We start from the raw sequence: 27,873 nt of genomic DNA, 5'->3' as shown, positions 1-27,873 counted from the left end.
GCGCACATCCCTCACCTGCCTCGCTCCTCTCCTCCGACACACATCCTGTCCGAGAGGGAGAGGCGAAGGAGGAAGAGAATCAGCGCAGCGGACTTCTGAGACAACTTTTGACAACTTTTACGCGCACCTTTTTTTATTATTTCGAAAGACTTTTTATTTTCCTGTAGATTTTTTTTTTACCCTTACAGACTTTCGGTATTGATTTTGCCAACGTTTATTATGACGCTAGTGGGAGCTGAAATGAAGGGGCGCCTGATGGCGACTTTTTTCAACGTTATATGGATTTTTGTTGGCACCTTCATTTTTTAAAAAGCAAACAGCCGAGACTATAGTTTTGAAGTTGTAGCCCGGAGCGCAGCGTCACTGGAGACGTTAGGCTAAGGGACGTCAACCCAGTGCCAAGGAGCTGAACGGGAGAAAGAAGTTGTCCGCATGCAACGTTGGATTTATGTGAACTCAAACAAGAAGTCCTGCCTAATAATATCATCTCGATTCCGTGATGTGTATGTGAAAGTTTCCCCGATCCGAATTGATTTCGTTCGGACAAGGGGAGACTTTGAATGGATGGGCTTTTTATGTGGGACCTGCTAGGATGGACGTGGTAGATGAAACAGAAGCGTTACAGAGGTTTTTTGAAGGTAAGGATGTTTGATTATTATTATTATATATGTTTTAATCGCTGCATTTCAGTATTAAAACTCAGTGGACAGAAACTTGATAGTAAAACTGAAACGTGTGATTTTCTTTTGTTACTTTTACTACAGATTTGACTTCTAAATAATGTGTTTTAGTGAAGGACAAAATTAATAAGTGTCAGCTCATGTCAAATCTAGTTTTGCCTTGTGTATTTTAGGCTGTATAGTTTAACTTAAGTGTCAAAAAGCCTGGTTTAATCTATTCTAATGCTCCACATATACAGGTGGTTAACCTCACCATACTCTTAATATAATATAGTCATATAAGTTAATATTATATAATATAGTCATATATCTTATATGACTTGTGGCTTTCGGGGGAACGTTTTCCAAAACATTATGTGTACTACACTCTTGTTTCACTTCAACTTTTACACTTGGCTGTCAATCTTACAAAACAAAAAATGCAAGGCGGCAGGAGGTTTAAAGGGTGTGCAGAGCAAAAGTGCTGCTGATGGGTAACAGATCAAGTTTAACAGGGAATCCTAAGGGAAGAAACGATGTGGAGGAGGGTGGGGTTGAGGGTTGGAAGGGTGTAGGAATTCAAGTCAAGATACATGGTGTGTTTTGCAAGGGTGCTGTGGCACAATGTGTGTGTTAGAGACAGACGTGAGCAATGGTATTTCAAAAAGTGATGTAGTGTTTTCTCATCATAATGAAAAAAACATGAATAGTACCAAAAAAACACACATTTATGTTCATCCCCACAATATCAGCTTGATTGTTGTGACTTGAAATAATTGAGATTTTAGTTTGCAAAATGTTTTCAATATAAATACTAAATGATTTTGTAGTACATCCCTAATCTACCAAACGTTTAGATTATAGTTGTGTGTTGATTTGCAGACTTTGAATGAATTCCATGAATTACTCCATCACATGTTGATAATATTCATGACTTTGTGAGCCCTATTCTGTTTCATATAACACAAGCAAGGCAATTCGATTTTGTCATATTTGTTTGAAGAGGTTTTTTTTAACTGCACTCTATAATTTACAGCTTGACACAGAATCTTACTAATTAGTTTTTTTAAAGGAAGCTTAATGTCAAATGTACCAGAAGTCAAGTGCACATAAAACACATACTGTGGTTTATGTATAATAAGTTGTCTGTAGAGGGACTTAACACTTGATTACAGTATACACAAAGTGTTGACTTAAATATACACAGCCATCTATGACTGTCAGATGTTCCTTGCCACTCTGACAGGAATTTAGTATGTTTACATTCTTGCTTTGGGAGGAAGAGAGAGATGTTCTTACTTTGGCTTTATTTCAGCCACTTTTGCTTGGACTGAAATGTCAACTTGTCCACGAGAAGTATACAGTAGGTGCTGCCTCAGATGCTTATTTTCCTATTTAACTTGTTCTTCCTCTGGACTAACTCAGGCGATATCAAACTCTCAGATTATATCTCTCTCACATCTGGATTCAGGTGTTTTTGTAATAAACCTTGAATGAGTTGAGTTGAGTTTTATATATTAGATAATTAGTGTCCGTGTTCATCTCACCCTTTATCTGAAAGAGACACACGCACTCACTCAGAAGCACACACGCACGCCACTATAATGCATTCCGGCGCTGGTAAATTGTGTTTTAATAGGATTAGTGAAATATGTATACATTTGCACTAATGCACAGTGTACATTCCTGACATAGCCCTGGTGGCTGTTAAAACACAATGAGGTGAGACTGGTGTTTCTCCTCAAGTATTTGGCCTTCGCCAGGCGCTCGCTCGCTCTCTCTGACTCCATTAGAGTGACAGTGAGCAGACAGGGTGAGGAGCTGAGATAGTGCAGACTCAGGGTAGAGAGATGGTCTGTTGAGAGAAACCCGAGTTAAACCACCAACCTCCCCCAAAACTTGACCTTCTCCTCTCTGACTCACTTAGACAACCGGCAGAGCCATGTTTGCACATGAAAGAATCATGACATTTATTGCTGTTGTGTTGCCCCATCCTAAGTCAGCCAAACACTTGATTAAATGGTGACCCATTAGACTGCATATGTATGAACTAGAATAAGCATCTACCGCTACAGTAGTGGCTCTGTAAGGCTGTACACAGCTGAGCTTTGAGGACAGAAATAGGGCTGCAAAAAACAATTATTTTCACTTTCAGTTAATCTTCTAATTTCTTTTTATATTTATTGTTTGGTCTATAATATACCCATCAGAATTGGTCGACTAATTGATTGATGTTGTTTAATGTTTAACATGTTCACCAACTCAGTATAGTATGTTAGTATGCAGCTGAGACTGAGGGAATGTTGTTGTCATCAATCCCATTTGGTCATAAACCAATAAACCAATGGATATAATAAGGTGATGCCAGGGGATCACTAAAGTTGTTACAGTTCATACCGAGGTGGGCATACAGGTTTTTTACTAAAGTTAATAGGATTTATCCTCTGGGGAACATGAATGTTTGTGCCAGTGTTCACGACAATCCAGCCAATACTTTTTAACATAGTAAAAGGTGAAAGAAGGCAGCCAGAGCACACTAACTGATTTGTAGCCTCCGTGCAAACAGACTAGTGTTTTGACTTTGCTGTGTCTGTACATTTGTCATTAGATAAGATTAGATAATTAGACCCATGGATAATGGATCCATGGGTCAGAATTCTCAGTCTGAGCCGATGGTGGTGAACGTTGCCGTGCATGCTGCTAACGTGGATGAAAACCCTTCAATTTCAAATGAAGTTGTCAAGTAGGAAGACACTGATACTAACCCTGATCTGCCAGAAATAAAACTTAGCATGTTCACCTCCTAACCAACAGAGTCTGAAAGTGAACTAAACACGTTCTTACTTCACACTGCCCTTTAAAACACGAGCAACTATTACTCTATCAAAATTCCTATTAAGTCCCGGTGTACTCCCACAGTAGTTGTGAAGCATGGAGGGGAAGGCGGTCGTCCATCTTGGAGAACCTGTGTGAAACGGAGCGTTTGGACCGTTCCTCTGATTTACGGGTTTAGCAGTGAACTGCACTGAGAGGAATGTATTGTTTTTGAGCAGCCAGGCTTACAGTGCTTACGAGTAGGTTTTTATTTTTCATTGTTGTGCCTCATTCCTATTGGTGCTGGCTGCCGAGTAATCCTCAATCAGTCCATGTTGTTTGTGGTGGAACTGGACTTCTGGATATTAAGGACACTGTGTTGTGGTCGTGTGCGTGTAATAACTCAAAGAGAGGCTGTTTTTTATATATATATCTTATCTATAACCCATACAGCCATGATAACTGCAGGGGTTTATCAACAGTTTTTATTCATCTAAATTAGATTATTCACTTGACTGTCTTGATTCTGAACTCTGAGCATTACCAATTCTCCTTTTTAGGCCTTGATGTCTTCTTCACCTTCTTTCTACCTCTCTCACCAGCTCAGTAATGCTCCTCAATCCCCCCCCCCCAGCTCCGTGTACCGGCCCCAGCCTCGTCGCTCCTGTAATCTCCTGAGCCAGGTCTGCCGGTGCGACCAGTGCTTGTGTGCGACAAGGGCTGTGTGTGGTAGCCTGGTACAGCCTTTTCTCATGACTGGGGAATAATCCTCATTATAACGCTCTCCGAGCCTTTCTCACACACACTTGCGCACATATGCTTTTACGCATAGGCATGCATGCGCGCGCACACACACACACACTTGTTACCCTGATCTGTGACTCTCAGGTTTAGAGAAGAAAGTCTTTCGGCCTGAGTAGGGAAACATGTGAAAAATTAGAGAGGAATTGTTCTTCTCATCTTCTGTTTCAGGTGCTTTCATCTCAAGGACATCAACATGCTTTGGCTACGCGCAGGTACTCTGCCGCTCTGTCCGCTCTGTTTCTCTTTAGCTGTGATTTATTGGTGCCTACCCGATGAGGGACTTTCTGTTTGTGTTCACTTCTTATTTAATATCTGTGTCGTAGTGGTGCTCTTCACGCTTTTACCAGTGACTTGTAAACAAATGGAGAAGGTCTATCACTCTTAGGTTTTATGCCAAAGTCTAGACTTTCTCAATTTTCTGTAGATTTGACATCTTTCCTTTAATTTACTATTTGCGTCTGTATGTGTGTTGATTTCATAATGTAGGCACAATCCCTGTATTCCTAGACTGTGCAGCATCTTTGAGATAGTTTGCTTGTGTAAATTGAGTATATTGACATTATTAAGATATGTCAGATTTTTTGTTGTTGATTTTGTGATATTTATCTCCTAATTGAGATATAGTATATGGACTAATGACACCTGCTAGTTTAAAGTAGACATCCACTTGTTATATAATACCTTGAGTGATTATACAAACATCCGCTTTAGTCTTGTTGCAAAACGTTGAATTGGTAATTTCATGTTCTTAAAAAGTGCCTTCGCTGTACAGTTTGTGCATATATGTGGGTGTGCAGCTAAGTTCATTCAGGTCTAATTGTTTGAGAATCAGATGGACTTTGCTCCTTCTCCCTAAGTGTTTAATTATTAACACGCATGTGAGTGGACACAAATCTCATTTGGAGGCAAAACATTTGTATAAAATGTAGTTTAAGTTTTGTTCAGCTTTTGAAATTCATTTTGTTTTATTGCACATGGCCTTACTATTAGTTTGCACAACTCTACAGGAATACAATTACAATACTACTATGCTTAAAAGACAAGTGATGAAAAGGAAAAGCTGTGCAATTGATTGACTGATATTAGTCAAATCATGTTTAATGGGCACACACTTGCTTCACTGTTTGTGTTCATTTTAGATTATTACCCTGCTGACAACGTAGGCATTGAAATGGCGGCACACATGCATGCGTATGCTTACACACACACACACACACACACACACACACACACACACACACACACACACACACACACACACACACACACACACACACACACTCCCCTCTCAGCCCCTAATCTCTCAAAAGGCCAGTCTGTATCGAAGTTGGACTGACAATCATTTCACTGTTCCTTGTTGGAACACAGCTGGACGGAGACAAACAAAGAGGGCAGGGGCATTTACACATCCAGATCACAGCAATTTACACTTAACTGATTCAGGGATTTGGAGGTTAAAGTTATTTAATTTATGTCACAATTATCCTTCAAAAGAATAGCATTTAATGACAGCACTTCCTACCAACTTTAATCGTTACAAATGTGACATGTCACACTGTAAAGCCAAAAATGTACTCGTTGGAGATTGTTACAAAGGTGATGAAAGTACCAATAAGCTGTATGCCTCACTATATGGAAGTGACTGGGATCATTCTTTTATGTGTAAAGCCCAAGTTATGCTTCCGCGTTGACACAACGCAAGGGGGCTTGCGGACCCCTTACGTCCTTGCGGACCCCCCTTACGTCCAACGCAAGGGCCTGACGTGTGCCTCCCAAAAATCCTAGACGCGCGTCGAGGCGACGCAACACCAACGCAACGCAACACCAACGCAGCGGCATCGGCTGTGATTGGTCCGCTAACTACATCCGCTGGAGACCGCTTTTCCGGTTTCCACTCATAAACACCGCCATTTAAACTTTTAAAAGGCTACTTTTATTGTTTGCACCTCGTTTTATTGTATGCACCTTGTCGCTTTTGCACAAAGAAATAAAACACCAAGTTCTGAAAAATTGTGGAACAAATTAAACAAATAGGTTATAACGAGGCTAACGACGATATACTTCAAGAGTCTCGGTCGGTCGGTCAGTCTTTACAAAAAACATAGCGCCTTTTACCGGTGTGGCATTGAATTGCATTTCGACACGTAAATCCAACGCAGAACCATCACGGTCTCCCAGCAACTGCGTGGCCGTTGCGTGATCACTACGCGGAAGCATAACCGAGCCTTAAGGCAACATCATTACATAATGTAACATACGGTCCATAGATATACATTTACTGAATTGTTATTAATTGTTAAAAGCAAGAAAGTGTGAGATTCCTTCAAACAGCTGACAGATTTGTCGTTAGCTCCAACAGCTATATGTTCTACTGGCGTTTTAATGACCCATGAAGTAGTACACAATTGTAATCAGACATATGTCAGTGTCTTGGCTTTGTAATTATGTTAGGCATTGGATTTATATATATATGTTGTTGTTTTTTTTCTGATTTGTCCATTTTTTTTCTCACTAATGAAATCCTACTGACATTCATCTACCCTATGAACTTTACACCTGTTAACTTCCTGTTTCCTTTCAGTGTCAACTTTCTTCACACAGGGATCAACTAACTTAACTGTGCTATTTTCCCCAGTTCACCAGTTTTCAGAAAAACTATAACCGGCAGCGTGCCCTACACTTTGGATAAATGGGGTTACAAATAAGATTACCATTCGTTTATGCGCTTTAGTGGGCAATTACAATATGTTCTTATCTGTTTCTAGAAAGTGTAAATGTTACTACTGTTCCACTGAAAATGTATCGAGGTGAATATATAAATGTGTTTTATGAGAAACTGAAACATTTATTTTCTAACGACTCTTTGAAAGGTTCAGTGCATTTTATCATAGTGGCTAATCAATATTGTTTAGTATAACATTGTATCAAATGACAATGTTAAAACAATGTGACATTGTGTTTATCACTTCAATCTGCAGCTTTACGCAGCGTATTAGCAAATTTCAACTGGTTTGTCTGTCCGGTATATAGCAGCTAAATAACTATTTCCATCAGGAGTTGGTGAAGATGAAAAACAGAACTAAAAAATACTGATACTGCTGGATGTGCAAATAAGAAACTGTTATAACTTACAAGGTGTCGTATGTCGGTGTTGTGTTCACAACTTCTTTCCACTGCCAAAAACTGTCCAAAAAAATCAGATAGTATGTGAAGCTCTTTACAGAATCTGTTTCCAAGTATAGCTCTTCCTTTATTTTTGTGAAAAGGGTACACAGCAACTAAAACTAAACATATTGAATATCTCGGCCGAGGACTGGATTTTCGATCAAGGATTTGAACTTCTGCCGCTCTTGATTCAAACCCAATGCCCTCAGTCTTGGAAGCCTTTTGGACACTTGACTACAGCCCTGTTTCATATTCTCTCCTCAGTGTTCCCTGCAGGTTTTTCCCTTTCTCATTCCATCCTTGGACATCAAACTTGTATTCTGTCTTTCTTGCCCCCTCAAACTCCATCTATCTACCCTCCCCTCTCCCTCCATCTCTCTATTTTTCGTTATCAGGCCTGCCAGGGTAAATTTACTGCCTATTTGGGTGGGGTGCACATCTGGATCTTATTTAAGGGGAACCATCCTGCTTTTCTCCCGGTGCACTGGCACGTATTTAGAGAGACATTAACCATCTGTTTCTATCAAGCGAAGAAAGCCAGTCAGTGTAAACAAGCTTGTTTTCTCCAAGAACATGGTAATGTGAGGATTTATAATGTTAAACAATAGAATATGGTGTGCCCTTGATTTACAGTTTTTTGCTATTGCTGACAAACTTTGGCTAATTGTGTCAACAGACGGGCAAAATAAGACATCTCACTTCTATGTCAAAAATTTAACTTTGCAATTGAAACCTAGCCATCCTTTTTCAAAATGACATTTTTTTTTAAACAACAAAATGCGACATGGACCATTTGAATTACTCTTTCAAAGCAGCAACAACAAACTAATGTACTTAATACCAAACACTGCTGTCTTTAGCTCTTTTTACACTGTACCATAGTTTTGATTTTCTCATACAGGCTTAAAAAAAAAAGTGTTATAGTACTGCAAACAAGTGCAAAGCAGAACATCTGTTTGCATTTTTGTGCATTTGTTTAAGGCATGGTTACAAAAGTTAAGGTTTAGATGCTTTTGTCTAAGCGTTCACTTTTAGTCTGCAAGCTGTCACCAAAAAATCTGTAATTGGTTGATGACAAGTGGTTCGGTTTTTGGGTTTAATGTCTGATGGTTGTACATGTTTGATATTTACTCTACACTTGGATGGGACAAAGCACATAATATTCCTGAGATAATGTCGCCCATTAAATGATTTGCAGTGAAGAGTAGTGTGTGGGGAGGGTTAGTAGAGGAACTGTGACAATAATACTAATAAGTGACATTTCAGTTGCGTTTCAGAGTGAAGCGAAGTGGAATAACAAAAAAAGAGGGAAAAGGAGACTTTTTTCCTTCCTATGTTAACACAAAAATTCCTTGCATTCCCAACTGAGTAGCTGCTTAATCTATCAGAGAAAGTGTGTGCGTGTGTGTGTGTGTGTCCGTGTGTGTGTCTGAGAGAGATAGAGAGAGGGAAAAAGGAGAGACTGGGGTTGCCTGCCCACCCACTATATACCAGGTCCTTACCCTCTGCTTCACCCCCTCCGTCCTGCTCCCCCTCTCCTCTCTCACTCACTCTGTTTCAGCATCTGCAGTCGGGGACAACTATTGACAACTTTAAAGAAAATGAATCACTTTCTCTTATAGAACCGGCGAGCTATATAAAGAGATTTACTCTTTTCTAAATATATGCATAAGAGCGAGTGCTTGTTCTGCATGTTGGTGTTTTAAAGATTAAGTGGGGTCATGTGTTTGGGATTTGTGAGGCTTTGGTTATCAAAGGGTGAAAATGACCCTGGGGTGAAGTAAGGCGAGCATTAGGGAATTAGAAAATTACTAATTTATATTTTTTATATATATATGGCACTATATATATATATATATATATATATATATATAGTGCCACACATAGGAATGACAAACCTTTCAGATTTAGTTAATCTGTGTGATATGTCAATGGTAGTGAAGAAGGAACATGAGGACGCTACAGTCTAGTTTAGTAACTTGGTCAGAGATGATAACAGTCAACTGGAGTGATTCCAGTCTATATGTGTAAGCAGTTAGAGACACTGAATCATCAGTATGTGATCTGTAATGTTGACAACTAACACATATTTAGACGGTTGGTCACTCCTGTAAATTTGAGCTTTAAATTCTTAGCTCTTTTTTTTTTTTTTTACATATTGATTATGTATTCAGCAAAATATGTGTACATTTCCCTGATATAAATACATTGATTAAATGTCATTAGGTTAATTGGAACAAGCTATAAATGATTAACAATATGCTGATAGAGAGAGAGAGATCTTCCAGGGAATTGCCGGTGTGTAATGTTGATGAAAGATTCCCATTGCTAATTCCCAGATGCTCTCCATCTACCCTCTGTGTTCCCGACCCTCCCTTCACAACAGGTCATGATATTATCAGCTCTCTGGAGCCAGCCAACATCGACACCAGTATCCTGGAAGAGTACATCAGCAAGGAGGACGATAGCACTGACATGTCAGTAGGGACTCCAAACCAACCCAGCAACGTCAAAACAACACACACCAACCGAATCAGATCATGTCGTTACAAAGGAATTTGTTTTTTCCTGATAAGGCTAATCCGTTTCTTCTTCTTCTCTCTCCCAGCTGTTTCACAGAGGTCCACAGCACCCCAGGACCAAATTACTCATCTCCCCAGGCAGGAGTGTCCTCTTCTGGGGGGTTGGTGTGTGGTGTGAGCCCCCCTATTCCACTGCGCCAAGGAGCCCCTCCGCCTGGGCCTCCTAACTGTCAGAACGCCTACCCCCCAGGTCCATCCCTGGGCCTCCGACACAACTACCTCTGCCTGGGACCGCAGCAGCAGCAACACCAGCACCAGCAGCAGCAGCAGCAACAGCAGCAGCAACAGCAGGCTCACGTCAAGCCTGAGCACAGGGGCCACTACGCTCCAGGGTGAGCACAATACCACGGAGGTAGATGGATAGAGGCACAAGAAGGAGAAAGTATCGCCATTAGTCGGTACTTAGGAATGTTCAAGAAACTCCTTCAACTCACATTTTAAACATGAAATCAGGCAGAATTTGCCGCAGATGAAGCAATATTTTTTTTAAAGCCTGCAACAAAACCAGACACACACCCTACTATGGACCCATTATGCAATCAATACTTGATTAAGCCTCATTTGTACAAATAAAACACTAGCTGGTCAAGAGGGGGAGGGAGACTGATAACAGACAGAGCGAGAGTCAAATTACATCCTGAAGAAAAATCCTGACGCACACAATCTTGTGTAAAGAACGTCTACACTTACTCTGATCCCAAAGGAGAGTTTCTACCTTAAATATCATGGCAGTTTAGAAAATAAGAAGAACATACAAGGGAATGCTTGCCAGCTTCAAGCATGGTATTTCTTTTAGGATTTTTAGGATTTGAAGGTCGATTATTACTATTTTTGGTCCTATAACATCTACTGCATTCTGTTTTTTTTTTAGGACACTACCTGAGTCCCCCCCAGACTCCAGCTCCGAGCCGTACTCTCCTCAGCAGGTGAATGGTAAGTGACGCATCTTTTTCCTCTCCCTACAAACAAGTATGGAAAGAAAGTGACAAAGAGCATACACAAAGGAGCACATATAACAAACAGAAATGTTGCTTTAATCTGTGGACTGCATTCATACAGAGGATCAGAGGAAGCCACGGAAGTGTTAGAGGTGTATGTGGGTCACAGTAAAATCAATCAATCTGTTACTCATCACTTTGTCGTATTTAAACACAGCAAAGAGACAAAAAGAAGTTCATGTGCAAACCAATCAATATATTGAACGCAATGTGTGTCTCATGTATTAATCAGCAGTTAGAAAACTGGTTCTGGAAAATGAACTTTATCAACTAAATATACATTTTTTAACTCGGGTTTACAAGCATTCATTTTCCATAAAGATGAAAGAAGTGAACCAGCATACGGCCGGCTTGTTTCTCTTTTTACTCAAAGTCATTATGTACTTCTTGCAGCTCACACACCTGTGTTGGTCTTGCCCATGAGTAAAAAGGTGTGGAAGAGTGTTATCTGATGGGCATCCCTCCAGTTCTCCAGTTTGAAACAATGGAAATACCTTTAGCTAAGTTGGTAGAATAAACTGCAGTCTGAAATGCAGAACAGACAGATCAGTCTTGAGGAGAAGAAAAGGCTGCAGCCCGTTTACGATCAAATGTATTTTGAAAAACAACACGTATGATCACGTAGACATTATGCTCCTTCCCCTGTTGTGTCTCTTAGATCCTCACATGATCAGGACCATGACACCTGAGAACATGTGTCACATGACTCCAACGCCACCCCTCCCACCACACGGTCACTATCCCAGCATGCATCGGGACATGTACCTGAAGCCTGAGCCCATGATAACACAGTATCCCATGGGTCCAGCCACAAGCGGAAGTGGAGACATGCAGCAGACTCAGATGCTCCATCAGCTGCTGCAGCATCCACAGGGACAGGAGTGAGTCATGAAGCTATACAGGAGGGAGAGGGGGAGGATGGCGCTGTCCAGTTTGTATGAAGCAGAAGGGAATGATGGGAAGGAGTAGTAATGTGTGCAACTTTTGACTTTTGCCATTTCCTCACACAGAGGCATCCCTGTTCACCAGGCCAAGAAGAGGAAGCACTCCGACTCTCCCAACAGCACCATCAATGCCCAGATCCTCACAGGTATCATCAAACAAGAACCAGGTAGGCAGGCATCTTTCTCCTCTTCCTCACCTCCTCTACCTGACGCTCAGCTGCTCTTACCTCCCCTTTAACTGTTGCACAGATAAACACGTTTACAATTGCAGAAATTCTTAGCATTCTTCTATCTTGCTTTAATGGTTGATCTGTTTGTCGCAGGTTTACTGCAGGATGCAGACAACTCCTACCTGGATCCAAACTATCAGTGCATTAAGTGGCAACCTCACCAGCAGAACAAGTGGACGCCCCTGTATGATGTAAACTGCAAAGAGCTGTGGGTGGAATTTATTTTGGCATATCTGTACTGATTTCGTTACTTTAGGAAAAAAAGAGCTGAAAGAACTCTGCAGAGAGCCAACAATGAAAGAAGTTATAATTGGTCAAATGACTAATTCAAGCATACAGCGGGAGTGTCAAAGGAATAGCAGGGTTTAGAGGTCTGCAAATTCCTCCGAGGTGAGCCGTGCGTGGGAGTGAACGAGGGTTTCGGCTCAGAAAGACAACGTGAGGAGGGGGTAAAGGGAGAAATTAGTGTACACCTACTTGGGCTTTTTGCAATGCCAAAATAAAAAAGTATAGGGAGGAAGGTTAAAATGAACTTGCAAGACCTTTCAGATGTGTTATCAAAACCAGCTGCTTGCCCATCACGTTTAGCACACTGCACCTGCATGAAGACACAGTTTTCATCGGCATGTATTAGCTTCGCACACAGATTATAAAATGTTGTCCATTTCAAGTTACATCCATTGAATATGCTCCGTCCACATGTGTATGAGGGCTTGGACCTAAAAATATATGGAAGCCCCCCCAAGTGATAGTATGAGAGTATGCAGCAGTTTTATTACAACAGATATGAGCATCCTATTGATAATATCTCTTTCTCTGTCTTTAGTCCGATGCCAACCTACCGTGTTGATGCTGACAAGGGCTTCAACTTCTCCTTGGCTGATGATGCTTTTGTTTGCCAGAAGAAGAATCATTTCCAGGTCACAGTATACGTAGGCATGCTGGGGGATCCCAAGTACATCAAGACAAGTGACGGCCTGCAGCCCATCGACTGCTTCTATCTCAAACTCAACGGAGTCAAGGTGCGTGGAGACAAAATGGTGAATATGACATCCCCGTGACAGATCATTAGCTATACAGCGGTCAGCGTGTATTTCATTTCTCTCTTCATCCCCAGGTGGAAGCTGTGAACCAGTCTATCAGTGTGGAGCAGTCACAGTCCGACCGCAGCAAGAGACCCTTTAAGCCAGTGATGTGAGTCTGAACACTTTAAAGATTCGGTTCACGAATCAGTATACAGCTGTAGAAGGAGGATGGATTGTTTGCCTAATGTTTGGGATTTTGTTTCTCTCAGGGTCACCCTGCCCTCGGAGCAGGTCACAAAGGTCACAGTGGGGCGGCTCCACTTCAGCGAAACCACAGCAAATAACATGCGGAAGAAGGGAAAACCAAACCCTGACCAGAGGTGAGAGGCTTGCCATCAACTGTCAACATGATTCACCATGATTCCCATGAAAGCTCCAGTAGTCACATCTACACATCGATGCTTTTGTCCCGGCAGGTATTTCATGTTGGTGGTGGCGCTACATGCTCAGTCCCACAGTCAGACTTACACTGTGGCTGCCCAAGCATCTGAGAGGATCATCGTCAGGGTAACGTCTGGCCATGTCTGTCTGCCTCCTACAACAATCATATCCCTTGTGAATGTGACACCTTTGGTCTACTTGACATACTTCTGTGAACTTCAAAATCACTGTGTAGATCTTAACATCTTCTCCATTGTCTTTCCATTCCTTTTATCTCCGTGGCTGTGATCCCCAGCTCACTTACTTTATGCTCCAATATACACCGTAAGCTGTTCTGTGAAAAACATGTATCTTCAGAACATCAATCTTTTGTGACAAAGGGAAAACAACCTTGTTTAATTAAGATAATTTTCTTAACCCATAAAGCAACATTTGACTGTTCAGTTGATCTAAAAAATAAAAATAAACGGAGATACATGGTTTTCTATGCAATGGCATTGCACTCAAGTGTGCCGGACATAAACATGTATACACTTTAAATAATAAAGATTTATTTTTAAGTATATCAGCCACTGTAGCCTACCCCGCCCCCCCACTTCCAACTCTATGTAACATTAAGGGAATGCAGAAATGATTTAGAAACGCAAAGCGCAAACAGCAGCTTATAGAATATACCAATATATATATAGTTTTTTTTACCATTGCTTTGGAGCCCCCCAGTGTGGCGCTCCTATGCGACGCATATAGTGCATTCCCACTTTGTGCGCTGCTGATTGTACTTACCGGTAGTCCAGATGTCGAGTGAAATTACAATGTATAGTTGAATGCATGAGCTTAAGAAGTATTCTAGGTATTTAAATGCCAATGGGCTGACATGAGACCACAGTTTAGTGAATACTTTTGTTTATTCAGTACATTTAAAAAAAAAAAAAAAAACTGACTACGCTATACGGTCTGATGAAGAGTCAAGCCATCTTATGTTATGTGTTAGTTAGACCATTTCTTAACTGGAGCAGTGCAGAGCACTTCCTGGAGTCACCACAGTGTTATTGATCTTAACTCTCAGCAAAATGTCAAACTATTCCTCTTAAAATATTATAATTATTTGCATAATTTTTTCCCATTTCTTTTCGAAACATCTGTAGCAATGTTCGTCTGTGCACCTTCTCCTTTGTTTCTGTGTTACAGGCATCCAACCCAGGCCAGTTTGAAAGTGACAACGAGGTGCTGTGGCAGCGTGGCCAACTTTCAGACTCGGTCTACCACCACGGGAGAGTCGGCATCAACACGGACCGGCCGGACGAGGCCCTTGTTGTCCATGGCAACCTGAAGGTCATGGGCTCCCTGGTACACCCATCTGACATCAGGGCCAAAGAAAATGTCCAGGAGGTCAGGATGACATTCAGTGTGTATGTATATGGGTGTGTGCCTGTGCATGTAGCGTGTTTCCTGTCAGTGTGTCATTGTGTGCCTTGAGTGCTTGTCATCATGAATCATCATCTAAATGCTCATGCTCAGCACAGCTGACTGTGCAGTTTAACTCTGTCTTCTCATTGTATGTGATTCAAGCGTTTTCATCTGCAACATGACCATTGTGTTTTCATACCATTTGCATGGACGTCTCTGTCATTCTGTCTGTCTGTAGGTCGACACCACAGACAATTTGAAACGGATCTCTCAGATGAGGCTGGTCCATTATCAATACAAGCCTGAGTTTGCTGCCACCGTGGGCATAGAGAACACTGCAGATACTGGTAACAACTTCATAAATAACACCTCCGTCATCTCCATTTCTTTGTACATTGTACACCATGTTATCATCATAATGTCACATGTTACTCAAAAATCTGATGTGGTAATTGCAGATGTGTTTTTGGGTCTCACTTCCAAGATATCTGACTTTTTCTGGGAATGTTGCCACAGACACCAGTTCGTAATACTGGGCTTTCCTCAGCGAGCCATAGGCTTGATCATTGTGTTACCTCATTCAGCGTAAGATAGTGACCTAACTACATTTACATTTAGGTCATTTACATTTAACGAGGGCTGGCCCCTCTTAGTCGATTTGTTGATAAATCGGTCGAATCGACATCGATTTCTCTGCTCGATTAGTAATTTTTTATGCTTTTTGTCATGGTGTATGACTTATTCCAAGACATTTATGAGCACATCACTGGTTAACACAAGATTGAACGTGCTTTTGTGTGATTCTCCGTGGCGTTTTACAGATCTGTCGAATACGTCAACTAATCGATTAGTTGACACTTGTTTGTTGACCAAGAATACCTTTGGTCGAGGACAGCCCCACACTTAATAGACATTAATTTAAAGGACAATCTTTGAGAATATTTGTTTATATTTGATCTGTCTTTTGCTACTGTAAAGCAAGCGTGTTGTATATCCATGTCCATGCCATCAGGCTCTTCTTCAATTCATCGCCTCTTATTTCCTCCTGCAGGAGTGATCGCTCAAGAGGTTCAGCAAATCTTGCCTGAAGCAGTGAAGGAGAGCGGTGATGTGGTGTGTGCCAATGGAGAAACTATCCCCAAACTGTTAGTGGTCAACAAGGTAATGAAAACACATAAAACATACAGTGCACACAGATATCACGTCCATACACACTAACAGCTCTCCCTCTTATTTCAAAGGACCGAATCTTCATGGAGAACGTGGGGGCCGTGAAGGAGCTGTGTAAGCTGACAGACAACCTGGAAACTCGCATCGACGAACTGGAGCGCTGGAGCCGCAAACTGGCCAAGCTGCGTCGTCTGGACAGTATGAAGAGCACTGTGAGTGGCAGCACTGTCAGGTGAGAGCAAGGAGCAGAAGTTGCCTGAAAGTGAGGCTTAAAGACGGGGGTTTCACATCATCAGACAGAATCTTGCATGTTTAAAAAATCATGTAAAGATTACATTTGTTTGTCTTGTCCTTGTAGCCAATCAGGGAGTTATTTTAGCAGAACAGGAAGTGGCCCACTCAGGAAGAAGACAGTCAAACCTGGAAGCAAGGTTCGTAGTCAACATGATGTATTAAAATACTATTATAAGTGAACAGCAGGATTTACCATTCAATGTCATCTCTGTGGGTTTTTTTTATTTTTTCAGAGTTCGGCTCCAGATCAAGGCTGCATCAGCCAGAGGTTCATGCAGGGAACTATCCTGGCACTTGTCATTGTCATGGCCTTCAGGTTAGACTGGCAAAATGTGTTTGGGGAGGGAGTGGTGGACAAACAAAACATTTGCTTCACCCGCGTGCAGAAGTGACATGTTCTTTATTTGTCCCCCGACAGTGTCATTTCCATGTCCGTCCTCTATGTGTTGACTCTTCACCATAAAGGAGACGTCACAGAGAAAGATGGGTATGTGAGGAAGAAAGACACGTGAGCTTTATAGTGACATGAATCAATTTTCCACTTCTCTATAATGTCTTTCTATATAATCTATTCCTGCTTTCTGTAGCTATGTTCCTCCCTGTGTTTTCTACATCTCTTGGATGCCCATCTTCACCGCCACTGTAACTTTCTGTCCACCTGTCTGCCCATGGTACGCGTTCAGCATATGCCTTTCTTGCTACTTCATTGTTTCATTTTCTGATCTACTCTTTCTGTCTTATCTTTGATTGCTTAGTTGGGTGTTCCTTTTTTCCTTTCTGAAAGAGGATCATGAGTCACATATCTAAACACTGTGAAATTAATTGGGTTTTAAATGAATCCTTTTACCTAAAGCACTCTTGACCTCTTGTACTGCCATCTGATTGGTGCAGGTCCAGATCTGCACTGGGATCCTCACGTAAGAGTCCATACACACCACTGTCCACCACCCCTGCACCAGGTGAGTGGATTAATTGACCACCTAAATAAGTTGTGAACTTGAAAACTAATACTTGATTACTGCAGTAATCACCAAGCTTAGTCGGAGCACAGTGAATATAATACAACATTTTTACTGGGATCTGATACTTTCTCTCATTCTCTTACAAATCATGCAGCTTGCTGTTCAACTACAGCCATAAACAACCAATCAGCTACAGCTATGCCATTGAGTAACAACCAATCCACACCAGGTTAGTAAGCAAATATGAGATGTTTTAGTGTGGCGTACATTTGTCTTCAAAGCAGGTAAATTATCTTCCTTCTCCAGAATTAGGCAGCCTCGTTCCAACACCAGGACCCATCAATAAGAAGTTCAAGTCCCGTCCGATGGACAAGGAAGGGCGCAATAGAAACCGTCTGAGTCACACCTCAGCACCTTTGTTCTTTGCCAAGTCCAAAAGGCCGTCAACGACAGACCTGGGTGAAGTGGGAGCTACCAACCGTCTGCCCCCAGGTCAGCCATCACTGCCACGCAAACAACGCAGCCTGCACACAAAGGGTAAATCCACAAACACAGCCCAGACACGGCACTTTCTTCACACACATAATATCCAGTATGCAAACACAGTAAAGCCATGTGTTTGCCAACTGCAAATGAAGCTTATCTACATGCTGTACAGTGGAATGCTACAGTATGGGTACGGCGCTCATGCTCTCCTACTTTTGCAGGAGGAAGGTCAGCTCCCTCTCTGACTAGTCTACACATTGTGGAGACGAACCAAGAGATCACGACAAAGAGTTGCACAACACCTGAAAGCTGCAGGTATATACTTAAAAGTTGCACTGGACTTGAGTTGCTACTGTACAGATTTGGTGATTGTCACCACTCAGTGAAACATAATGCCCTGTATGGATGTATGTGAATCTGAATCCCCCCCCTCCTTTATTCAAGTTTTCTCTTTGATTCGTCACTTCTTGGTATGTTTTCCTTTTTACAGACTGAATTCAGGTCTTGATACTTAATGCTGATGCTTTTTATGTTGACTCTAGCTTCACAGTATCACTCCATGGAAAGAGGAATTCCTCCATCTCGCAAATCACTTTGCACATGACGTGAGTGCAATAACATCCCACTATCTACACAACCGTATGCATGCAATGGTGATGCTTTACTTTACAGGTCAATAAATCATCCTAATCATTCCCCAGGAGAAAAAGTTGCCAATAATAAGTGATAAATACATTTTTATCTCGAAATGGTATTCATTTTAATTTCAACTGTATTCTACAGTGACATAAAGAATCTTTAATCCATTGCAGGTCCACAAACAGCGTGTGGGTACGACAATGTGGAGCCACCAAGGGACGTTTGTGCCCCGACCACACAGAGACAGAGCTCTATGGAGGACAGAGTTCATCAACAAAGGTACGCAGTCATATTATAATATTGTTATTATATTATGTATTGCATTATCATGATCCATGTCAGGTCATTTCGTACCACTACAAGTATACAAAACTAGCATTACTATTTATCATTTGCGTATTTCCCCAAGGGCAACATACTGCAATTAACTTATTTACTGACTCATTATATTCTTGATACTTCTCTCTAAGGGGACTCATCACCTGTGGTCAGTGCCCTTGCTGTCCTTTCAGGACGTCTCCTATCACTTCCGTGTCTCTCTGTCTGTGAGTGAACTTCAAAATACGAGAAGCTTTTAGACACCGTGTGGCTCCTCGGTGTTGTTTGATCCAATTATTGTAATAATTCAATGACGGGTGATTTTTATCTCCCCATGCTTTTGACAGAGTGAAGTGAGCTGCGCCACTGAAGGAGAACACTCATCGTACTCTGACTACCATTTTCTCATTCAAAGCAGCTGTGTGTGAGAAGGAAGAGGATGTGTACCAGGACCTTTACATCACATGTTTTGCTTTGTGGTTCCATTGGTAAGCTGTTGTGATGGGTTTTGTCTCATTATTGTACATTCTTTTTTAAAGATATTCATACAGAACAAGCTATATACCACTGTCCCCATTGTAATCCCCTCCACGTGTATATGGATTGAGACATATCTTTTTGCTGTGATCACTGGATTTTTTTTTTCTTCCCGTCACTGAAATTGTTTTAGATCACTGTCATTGACTGTGCTGTGTCACTGTTACCTGAGTCCATGAGTGTTTAGCTCATTTTAATAACGATCACCAAATCTATACTTAATACAAATGAAGCCCAGGTTAAGTGATTTCAGATGACACTGCACACATTTGTGCCTTTTAAATACAATGAATCTGTATTTACACTCAAAGCAGTGAAACAACATTTTATACACTGGAGATAAGATCCTTGGCTTCTGCTGAAGGACTCAGTGAATGGTTGCAACTCGCACTGAAAGTATACCTCAGTAGTGCACACTGGCAAACCCTGGGTCTCTACAGTGGAGCATTGTGTTTGAGGTTGCTGCGATTGACTAGACTGTCTGCTGTCTCCGCGTGCAGCATCTGACTAAACACTGCACAGAGAAATAAGTGCTGTGCAGTATTTCTGTCTCAATTGTGACATTGAATAAAACACCAAATTGTTACATTAAATGTATGTTCATACACATACTATCAGACCGAAATCCTTATTGTTCCTAAAATGAAAGCCTACAGGTCATACTAACTTCTGCAGATTGAGTGGAAGACGTGTGATAAGACTGGATACGTAAACAAATCACTGGAAATGAACACGTAGAAACACTGTTAGCTCTTAGCGTCTGATAGTGGAAATGCAACAAGTCCAACACTGACAATATTTCAAGAAACACTGGAATAGCTTACACTGTATTTCGCTAACTGGACAGAATGCTGGCAAAGCAATACATGGCATATATCATTTCAGGTGCATGCCCAATCATTTCTCTAAAAATGAAACATCTCAGCTCAGAGGCAACTCAAATGCTGCTTCAGCTATGGAAACTCCATTTTAATGGCTCGATCATAAAGCTGAGAAGGAGTTGCTATTTTTTTCTTTACGCACACTGCAGAGATAGAATTGGATATTATACACTGGACTGTTTTGTGTATTTTTCTGGATGTTTTGAATACTTTCCTGTGCCTATACAATTAAGAATATGCTGTGATAACACCTCAAGTATAACTGAATTGTATGATGTTTTCTTTTCTATTGTTCTTTATAATAATGTAAAGCCATTCTCCACTTACTCTCACCATCATGCTCGTGTTGCTTTTGTGAAAACTTGTTTTAAAATCTATATTCCATATGCTTCTGTATTCAGAAAGAAATAACACAATAGTGTGTCTCAAAAATCAATAGTAAATAGGAAAAACAGCCATCAGACCTAAGTTTATGGAGTTTATCATAATATAAAGACACTGTACGATGCTTTCGGTATAATTATGACGACTTCAGTGGGTAAAGTGTACTATTTTAGCTTATTTATAATACACCAGCTAGCATAATGAAACCACTGTAGCACTTTTTGCACTGTATATATGAACTGCTTTTGCTCTACCTAGTGCACCAGACTGTTTTCATATACTCTGGTAGAACTGCATTACATGTAACTGTATAGCTTCATTTTGTACTACCAATGCCCCTTTTTATCTGATGTGTTTTATCATATTGTTTTTATAGTTGATATGTTTTGTGGGTTGTTGTATTATCAATAATATAATAACTTTTAGCTAATGGAGCCCAGAAATTATTGATAAGCATGTAAGCACATACACACAATACATTTCTAATTTTAGCAATATTTGTTCAGAGGATTTTACCATAACACTACCTACTTTAATATCACTACTTTATCTTTTTAGCCCATTTTATCATTACATTTTCAAAGCCTTTGTCAAAAAATATGCTGTAATACGATGTAAATGCATGTAGTAAATACATTTGTGATTTCATTTCTGCTCCGTTGTATTGTCTGTTTCGTGAGCTGAAAACAAATAGCTAATTTTGTCCACTAGATGGAGTCCGGAGATTGATCCACAGTCGCTGAGGAGTTTGGTAAACTTTCCACCTTGTGATTTGTCTTTCAGGTAGCGAGGTTTAACTTCTTATTTGGTGCATGGCCAATAATTTCTCTAAAATTAAACATCTCAGCTCAGAGACAACTCAAATGCTGCGTTAGCTATGGAAATTCCACAGAAGTGTACGCACACTGCAGAGATGGATTTGGATATTCTGGACTGTTTTGTGTATTTCTCTGGATGTTTTAAATACTTTACTGTGACCATACAATTACTAATTTAATGATGTAATGATAATACCGTGAGTATAACCAAATTGTATGGTCGCTTCTTTTCTATTGTATTGTATTATTATTTTAAAGCAACTTAAAGCAATGTCGCCACTAATTCTCACAACCATGCGGTTTTTTTAGCTTTTGTTAAATAAAAAAATTAAAAAATCTGTATTCCATAAGTGTCTCTATTCAGAAAGAAAGGACACAATAGTGTATCTAAAATGTAAAATAAATATTAAATAAGAGTATAATTTGACACTGCACGATGCTTTCACTATAATGATTATGACTTCTGTTGGTATAGTGTACTATTTTAGTTGATTTATAATGCATAGGTTAACTGAAACGAGTGTTTGGGGTGGCCCAGTGTTGTGTTGCCTTCAGGTGCTGGTCAGAAAATACTACTTCCCACTTATGAAATCGGAATTACCAGAATGTCATGTCCAGGTGCTCTGTTTGGACGAATTAAAAAAAAGGCGGACATAAGGTTTGCTGTTACAAGGTAACGTCAGGTCATTTCATAACTTTGTACTGCGCTATAAGACTATAGTCTATGTATGATGGACACAATGAGGAATAGCATTGGTTTATATGAAGTTAATTGTACATAGATTACCGTTTAAAATTCTGTACATGGGCAACAGACAGTTTATGGCAAAAATAAAGAATTACGTACCATTCTTCTACTACTGCTATTACTGGTGTTGAAAGGTTCCGACCACCCCAATTAGCATATACAAATTAGCTACGAGTTTCCTTCCCGTAATCACGATTTGAGCTGGCATTCCCGTGCGATTTCGAGTCGGCAGGTCGTATTCCCCATCATTCCGATACCACGTAAAGGCGGCATAAATGCAAAATTGTGCCTTCTCGTCGGGAACTGTTTGCAGCTCGCGGGAGCGCGCAAAGCGTAAAGTGAACCCTAACTATCACACATCAACATAAACGTAATGGTCATCACCATAATGTTATCTACGTCAAAGCACTGTGTAAAAACGACAGATTATATTTATTTGGTTCATCAATGGTGATAGATTATCCCAAGTATATGACGTTTTGCGCTGCAATTTGCATGCGTAACACGTCACTGTACGTAATGAAAAATCCAGGAAGTGATAGTCAGTACGTGGCCTTATAATCTTGGACTGCAGAGACAGGAGCTCCGCATCATTGCAAAATGGTACAATTACTCATCATTATCTTGTTTATATACGTTCAGACTGTATTATACAATGAAATGTGTTTTATCTGTACACTGTTTTCTCAATTTCACTAGCAAAACATTGCGTTTTCTGTGTGAAAGTGTGCTTGGTGTAGTAGACTAGCAGAGCAACATTAGCTTCTCTTGTCATTAAGATTCAGATGTATCCGCTCTACTATAACAGAATAAGCACGTTTTCCTCCACGACTTAAACGCTAAACACGCAATACATTATGATAGGAAGGTAAACTGGAGGTTGGTTGCGGAGATGACGTCGCTTCTCTAACCAGCTTGTATCGGTCTATTTGCTGTGGCTGCAGGAACTCGAGGCTATGACCAGATACACCAGCCCGGTGAACCCGGCTGTGTTCCCCCACCTCACCGTCGTCCTCCTGGCCATCGGCATGTTCTTCACCGCCTGGTTCTTCGTGTATCCTTCCACTGCGTGTTCAATACAACAACGTTACGTGGTTAACGTGAGGCGGGGGGTCATACCAGACACAAATAGATAATAGACGCACGCAGGAAAACCGTACAAGATTGAGTATTTTATAAATGCATTGGTGTGCCGTTTCTCATGGAGCACGACATGGAAAGCAGACCCTCGGTTTAAGACGTTTGTTTCCTGTCACCCTCCAGGAACCCACTGGTTTCCACTCAGTGGAGTAAAATGTGACATTAAATGATGAATCCGGTTTATTGCAATTTGGGACTAGTGTTTTACAGTTCAGTCCATCATTTCAATTTTAAATAATAAATCAGAACATAATAGTCAAGTTTCAGGCAGGAAAGATACGCAATCAGATGTGCATACAAACCAAAACTTACAAAGTGAAGTTGAATGATAAAATTGTTTCCCAAACTGTCCGTAAACATGTGATATTTTAAGTGTTTTCATGTCCAAATGTATCTTCAAGTAAACTGTTTGCTAATTTTGGCTAATCTTTTGAAGAAAAGTTAACCACATTCAATTAAGGCAGACAATGGTTTCTGATTTAATGCTACAAAGATTTGATTTCTAGATATGAGATTGAGACATAACTTATAATTCAGTCAATGCTGATGCATATGAATTAAACCATTTAAAAAGGCACAATAACCGATCAAATCAACAAATATAAACCAAAGAAAAATCAACAGTGATTTTATGTATGGCATTAAATAATACAGGATGACAATATACATATAGGCTAATACTATGGACAATTATATAATTACCATTATCATAAAAAGCTACACAGCGGGAGGTATTCGACTCAGAAAAGAGCTAAGAACTTGACTGTTTGTTGTAGTTTTTTTATGAGCTGGCCCTTAACTTCTCATCAGCTATGAGGTGACGTCAACCAAATACACCAGGGATGTCTACAAAGAGCTCCTGATTTCCCTCGTGGCTTCGCTTTTCATGGGCTTCGGCGTGCTGTTCTTGCTACTCTGGGTTGGCATCTATGTATAAAGGTACATTTAAAAGTTATTAAGGTCTATAGTATTTATTTCTAATCACTGAAACAGTTTTTTACCGATTATTTTTGTTTCATCTCGTTTCATGTAGCTTCGAGTGACTGGCTGAAAACAATGTAAAACATTCCAGTGGAACGAAGGACATCACACACAACATGGACTCGATTTAATTGGACTGCACTGACAACATTTTGGGATCTTATGGACTCTGGTTTTCTTGTCACAAGTAAAGGGGATTTGTATAACTTTTAGTGTCTTTCTTTGTTCAACCTGGTATCTGCAAAGATTGCAATAATCCGTGGATCAAATACATTTTTAACAATTATATTGTAGACAATTGTATAAAATTGTGATAAATTATTTTAGTGAGACGAGACCTGAAGTTAATTGGAACTTGACCTGGGTTCAGGAGATTAGCAGGTTATTTTGACACACTGACTACTATCTATGGTGTGTATTCACTATTGGCGTCTTAAACCCCAATCCCTGATTAATCTTTGTGTTAAAAATAGCAGCCTGTTTCACCTTGTCTACGGGATAATACCGACTACCTCAGTGATGAAGGATTACACTGGGATTAGAGAAGGATTATTTATTAAAAACAGCCAGAACACTGTTCAATGTTCCCCCACTAAGACAATTGGACACAGGACACATGTGCTTATTAAAATTAGATTAACCATGTAGACAGCATACTCACATTACATAAGGCAAAAATATATATCAATAGGTTTCCTCCTTTTGTGGGGGAATACCAGAACGTTTCCAACAAAACTATTACTGCATGTTCTACATTTGGTTCATTAGTTGAGATCATGGCCATCTGCAAAAGTTCTTAAATAAACCATTAACATTGTTTGAATGTGGTGTGTCCGTAACACAGATTGATTTACAAAGGCCACATAGATTAACAGACACAATCCTGATTAATACAATACTACCATGTTTGCTGTACATGCCACTGTAAACCATTTAACCAATTGGCAACTTGGCCACGAAGAACCCGGAGACACACGCTGGTTGAGACTTTGGTTCCTCCTTAGCTTTAAAAAAAAAAAAAAAGGTTTTCACTGACGAGCTCTGGCGAAAGCATCCCGTAGCCACAGAGAGTCCTCATACAGCCTGGGGTCTCCCATATACTCCGCTGTTCGTTTGTATAAGTAGTAATACATCACCGCAGCTGTTGACAGAAAAGAGTACTTCTCAATGACTGCATTAAATACATTAGTTGAGCTGGAAAATGTACCCCTGAATTAACCACCAATTACCTGTTCTCTGGAAAACGAAAAGAGCTTGAAGACCATCTGTCCAAACAAAACGGTTTGACTCAAGCCATCTAAGGTTCTAGGAAAAAGACAATAATTTACAGGTATAGTTTGTATGGATCAAAAATGTGACCGTTTCGATTTAGTGTTTGTACAGAGATGATATGCAGGTGTCCGTGTTGGTGTGATGAAGCTTACCAACACCCAGCAGTGGAAGCAGATGCTGAGCGTCAAGTAAAGAGCAGAGAGTATCAGCAGAGCCCTGAACCTCTCCAGGAGCAGCGACACCAGGCCCACCTGGAACACGTAGGTGTTGAACATCATCAGCAGAATGATGATCACGTTGAACAAGATGGCAATGTCCTGGATGCTGTGGACACAAATGTTGTAATGGATAATAATAAATAAAATAAGCAACGTGTAAACAACATATTCGAGAAGGATATTGTGTATGCTGACAGGTTTCCAAACTAATGAATGAAAATACTGGTAGTCCTGACGGCTCACAAAGATAACTATAGTTAATAGGAGTTGGGATATATATTAGTGATGATATGATAGAAGAGCAGATTCCTTTCAATTTACAACCTCAAGGGTGAAAAAAAGCACATTATGGGCAAAGACTTTCTTTAAATTAAGTAAAGTTGTTAATGGCATTAAATACATATCTCACACCTACTCAAAATGTCTGGTTGGCTGATATTTTATTCAATTGGGAGGATTAGTTCAGTCTTAAAACATTTAATTTTAGTACATCTGTCTGAACTGGGAGTCACAGCTTTATAAAAAAATCCAATCTATAATGAGATGACATTTAAAATGAATAAATATAGAAAGTAAGTCTCTACATTTTTGAAGATGTAACCAGACATTGTTTGGTATTTTTACTTGATCAAACTGAAATCAATCCGGTGCATGTTGGTACTTACATAAAAAGCACTAGCTGGATGACAGGCGCCCCCCTCAGGAGTTCACTGAAGGAGTTGACGAAGAGGTCATAGGCCAACAGTGTCAGCTGGATCAGCAGCACCAATGAGTAGTTACCAGTCTGGAGCATCTTCAGGGGCTGATCCTGCAAACCAAGCCTCAGTCTCTTTGACTCCTCGCTTCTGGGCTTTGTTTTGCTTGCAAAACGCAGGTACTTTATGGTGACACAGGTCTACTTGGTCTAGATTCAGCCCCTACATACTTGAGTGCAAAACACCACAGAGGTCTAGAAGCAGGTATGTCCTGTCATCACAAATGGTCCGTTCACATAGTGGCTTTCTCCTTATATGAACTATTATTGCATTAAGCTGTATTCACTCCAGTGTGTCCCCTGTTCATAAACACGCGGTGTGTTTGTGTCCGGGTGATGATTGGAGGCAGTCGAAGATATCAGAAAAGACGTTTGAGATCTTTTGATATGCTGCATGTTGACATGTTTGATGTAAAAGGTCTCCTCGTGTGGTACATTTCCCCGTGAGGAAGAACAGGAAAGCTGTGAAACAAAAGACACGTTGCTTTATGGTCTGTAAGAAAAAAATATTGTGATTTCCCTCAGACAGCTAAATTAACAACAAACACAAACATACATGGTCAACATACTCACCCTGTTACGCAGACAATGAGCGGGATCACAGATTAACGTTACGCGAACACCACCAATGCCCCCCTTTTGTTTAGTTCTTCTCGCCCCCTTCCCTTCCACGTATCTAACCCCAATGCCCATGACGGTAGCCCAACGTTATCTAGTCCTTGCTGCAGATAATCCCGGAGACACATAACAGAGTTACGACTAACTGTTTTACAATGTAATCCCCCCAAAAAACACACTCAGTTGGCAGTGTCACAGCTTGGGTTTTAACTCCGAGGAACTCCCTCCAGACCCGTTTGCTACGTTACTTACGGGTTCTGTACGGCGCTCACTGTTGTATAAAACACTCACTTACCAGGAAAAACGGGGGCGAGGAATATAAATGAATCAGCCGGAGCCGAGAAGTGTCGCATGTTGTATTCCCGCTTGTATCAGCAAACTCCTGCTTTTCAGCATGCATTTCCGCAAATCCCATAGTAACGGTCCTTCTTACCGTAATAACGGACGTATAGGTTCTACGCATATTCCTCGAAATAACTATAGAGAGTAAGACAGTTTTTGGACGTAGTGACTCAGTCATTTCACAATTGTTACTAAACTTAGCGGCTGCGTGGAAGAGAAAAAGACGTATGAAAGTGTACGGG

General features: G+C 40.6%; 3 protein-coding genes across 12 annotated transcripts; 2 read left to right on the top strand and 1 right to left on the bottom strand.

Annotated features, from left to right (window-relative positions):
• The first annotated feature begins 13 nt into the window (after nucleotides 1–13).
• myrf (myelin regulatory factor) lies at nucleotides 14–21,393 on the top strand. Of its 9 annotated transcripts, none has more exons than XM_084016585.1 (27): nucleotides 14–638; nucleotides 9,829–9,919; nucleotides 10,051–10,356; nucleotides 10,896–10,957; nucleotides 11,681–11,903; nucleotides 12,033–12,112; nucleotides 12,290–12,404; nucleotides 13,023–13,236; nucleotides 13,314–13,390; nucleotides 13,491–13,601; nucleotides 13,698–13,803; nucleotides 14,851–15,051; nucleotides 15,308–15,416; nucleotides 16,121–16,230; nucleotides 16,311–16,471; nucleotides 16,598–16,670; nucleotides 16,767–16,849; nucleotides 16,952–17,020; nucleotides 17,121–17,204; nucleotides 17,425–17,492; nucleotides 17,650–17,724; nucleotides 17,802–18,032; nucleotides 18,203–18,296; nucleotides 18,524–18,586; nucleotides 18,794–18,899; nucleotides 19,091–19,165; nucleotides 19,286–21,393. In XM_084016585.1, exons 1-27 carry the CDS (start codon nucleotides 593–595, stop codon nucleotides 19,364–19,366), a joined length of 3,114 nt encoding a protein of 1,037 aa, XP_083872711.1. In that variant the 5' UTR covers nucleotides 14–592; the 3' UTR covers nucleotides 19,367–21,393. The 9 variants fall into 9 exon arrangements, with proteins under 9 accessions (XP_083872711.1, XP_083872714.1, XP_083872708.1 ...); XM_084016588.1 differs by having other exon boundaries at nucleotides 12,033–12,133; nucleotides 17,802–17,987; XM_084016582.1 differs by having other exon boundaries at nucleotides 15–638; nucleotides 12,033–12,133.
• A 1,418-nt stretch (nucleotides 21,394–22,811) lies between these two features.
• Nucleotides 22,812–24,633, top strand: tmem258 (transmembrane protein 258). Its single transcript, XM_084017623.1, has 4 exons — nucleotides 22,812–22,909; nucleotides 23,251–23,360; nucleotides 24,257–24,385; nucleotides 24,480–24,633. Exons 1-3 carry the CDS (start codon nucleotides 22,907–22,909, stop codon nucleotides 24,381–24,383), a joined length of 240 nt encoding a protein of 79 aa, XP_083873749.1. The 5' UTR covers nucleotides 22,812–22,906; the 3' UTR covers nucleotides 24,384–24,385; nucleotides 24,480–24,633.
• Nucleotides 24,634–24,861: 228 nt separating this feature from the next.
• On the bottom strand, nucleotides 24,862–27,695 carry tmem138 (transmembrane protein 138). Of its 2 annotated transcripts, none has more exons than XM_084017621.1 (5): nucleotides 27,585–27,695; nucleotides 26,583–27,133; nucleotides 25,852–26,023; nucleotides 25,657–25,732; nucleotides 24,862–25,568 (listed from the first exon to the last, which is right to left on the bottom strand). In XM_084017621.1, exons 2-5 carry the CDS (start codon nucleotides 26,708–26,710, stop codon nucleotides 25,456–25,458), a joined length of 489 nt encoding a protein of 162 aa, XP_083873747.1. In that variant the 5' UTR covers nucleotides 26,711–27,133; nucleotides 27,585–27,695; the 3' UTR covers nucleotides 24,862–25,455. The 2 variants fall into 2 exon arrangements, with proteins under 2 accessions (XP_083873747.1, XP_083873748.1); XM_084017622.1 differs by lacking the exon at nucleotides 27,585–27,695 and adding an exon at nucleotides 27,245–27,259.
• Nucleotides 27,696–27,873: the final 178 nt, after the last annotated feature.

Source organism: Eutrigla gurnardus (genome assembly GCF_963514095.1).
Source record: "Eutrigla gurnardus genome assembly, chromosome: 9".
Classification (NCBI taxonomy): Eukaryota; Metazoa; Chordata; class Actinopteri; order Perciformes; family Triglidae; genus Eutrigla; species Eutrigla gurnardus.
This window is presented reverse-complemented; position numbering and strand designations above follow the sequence as displayed.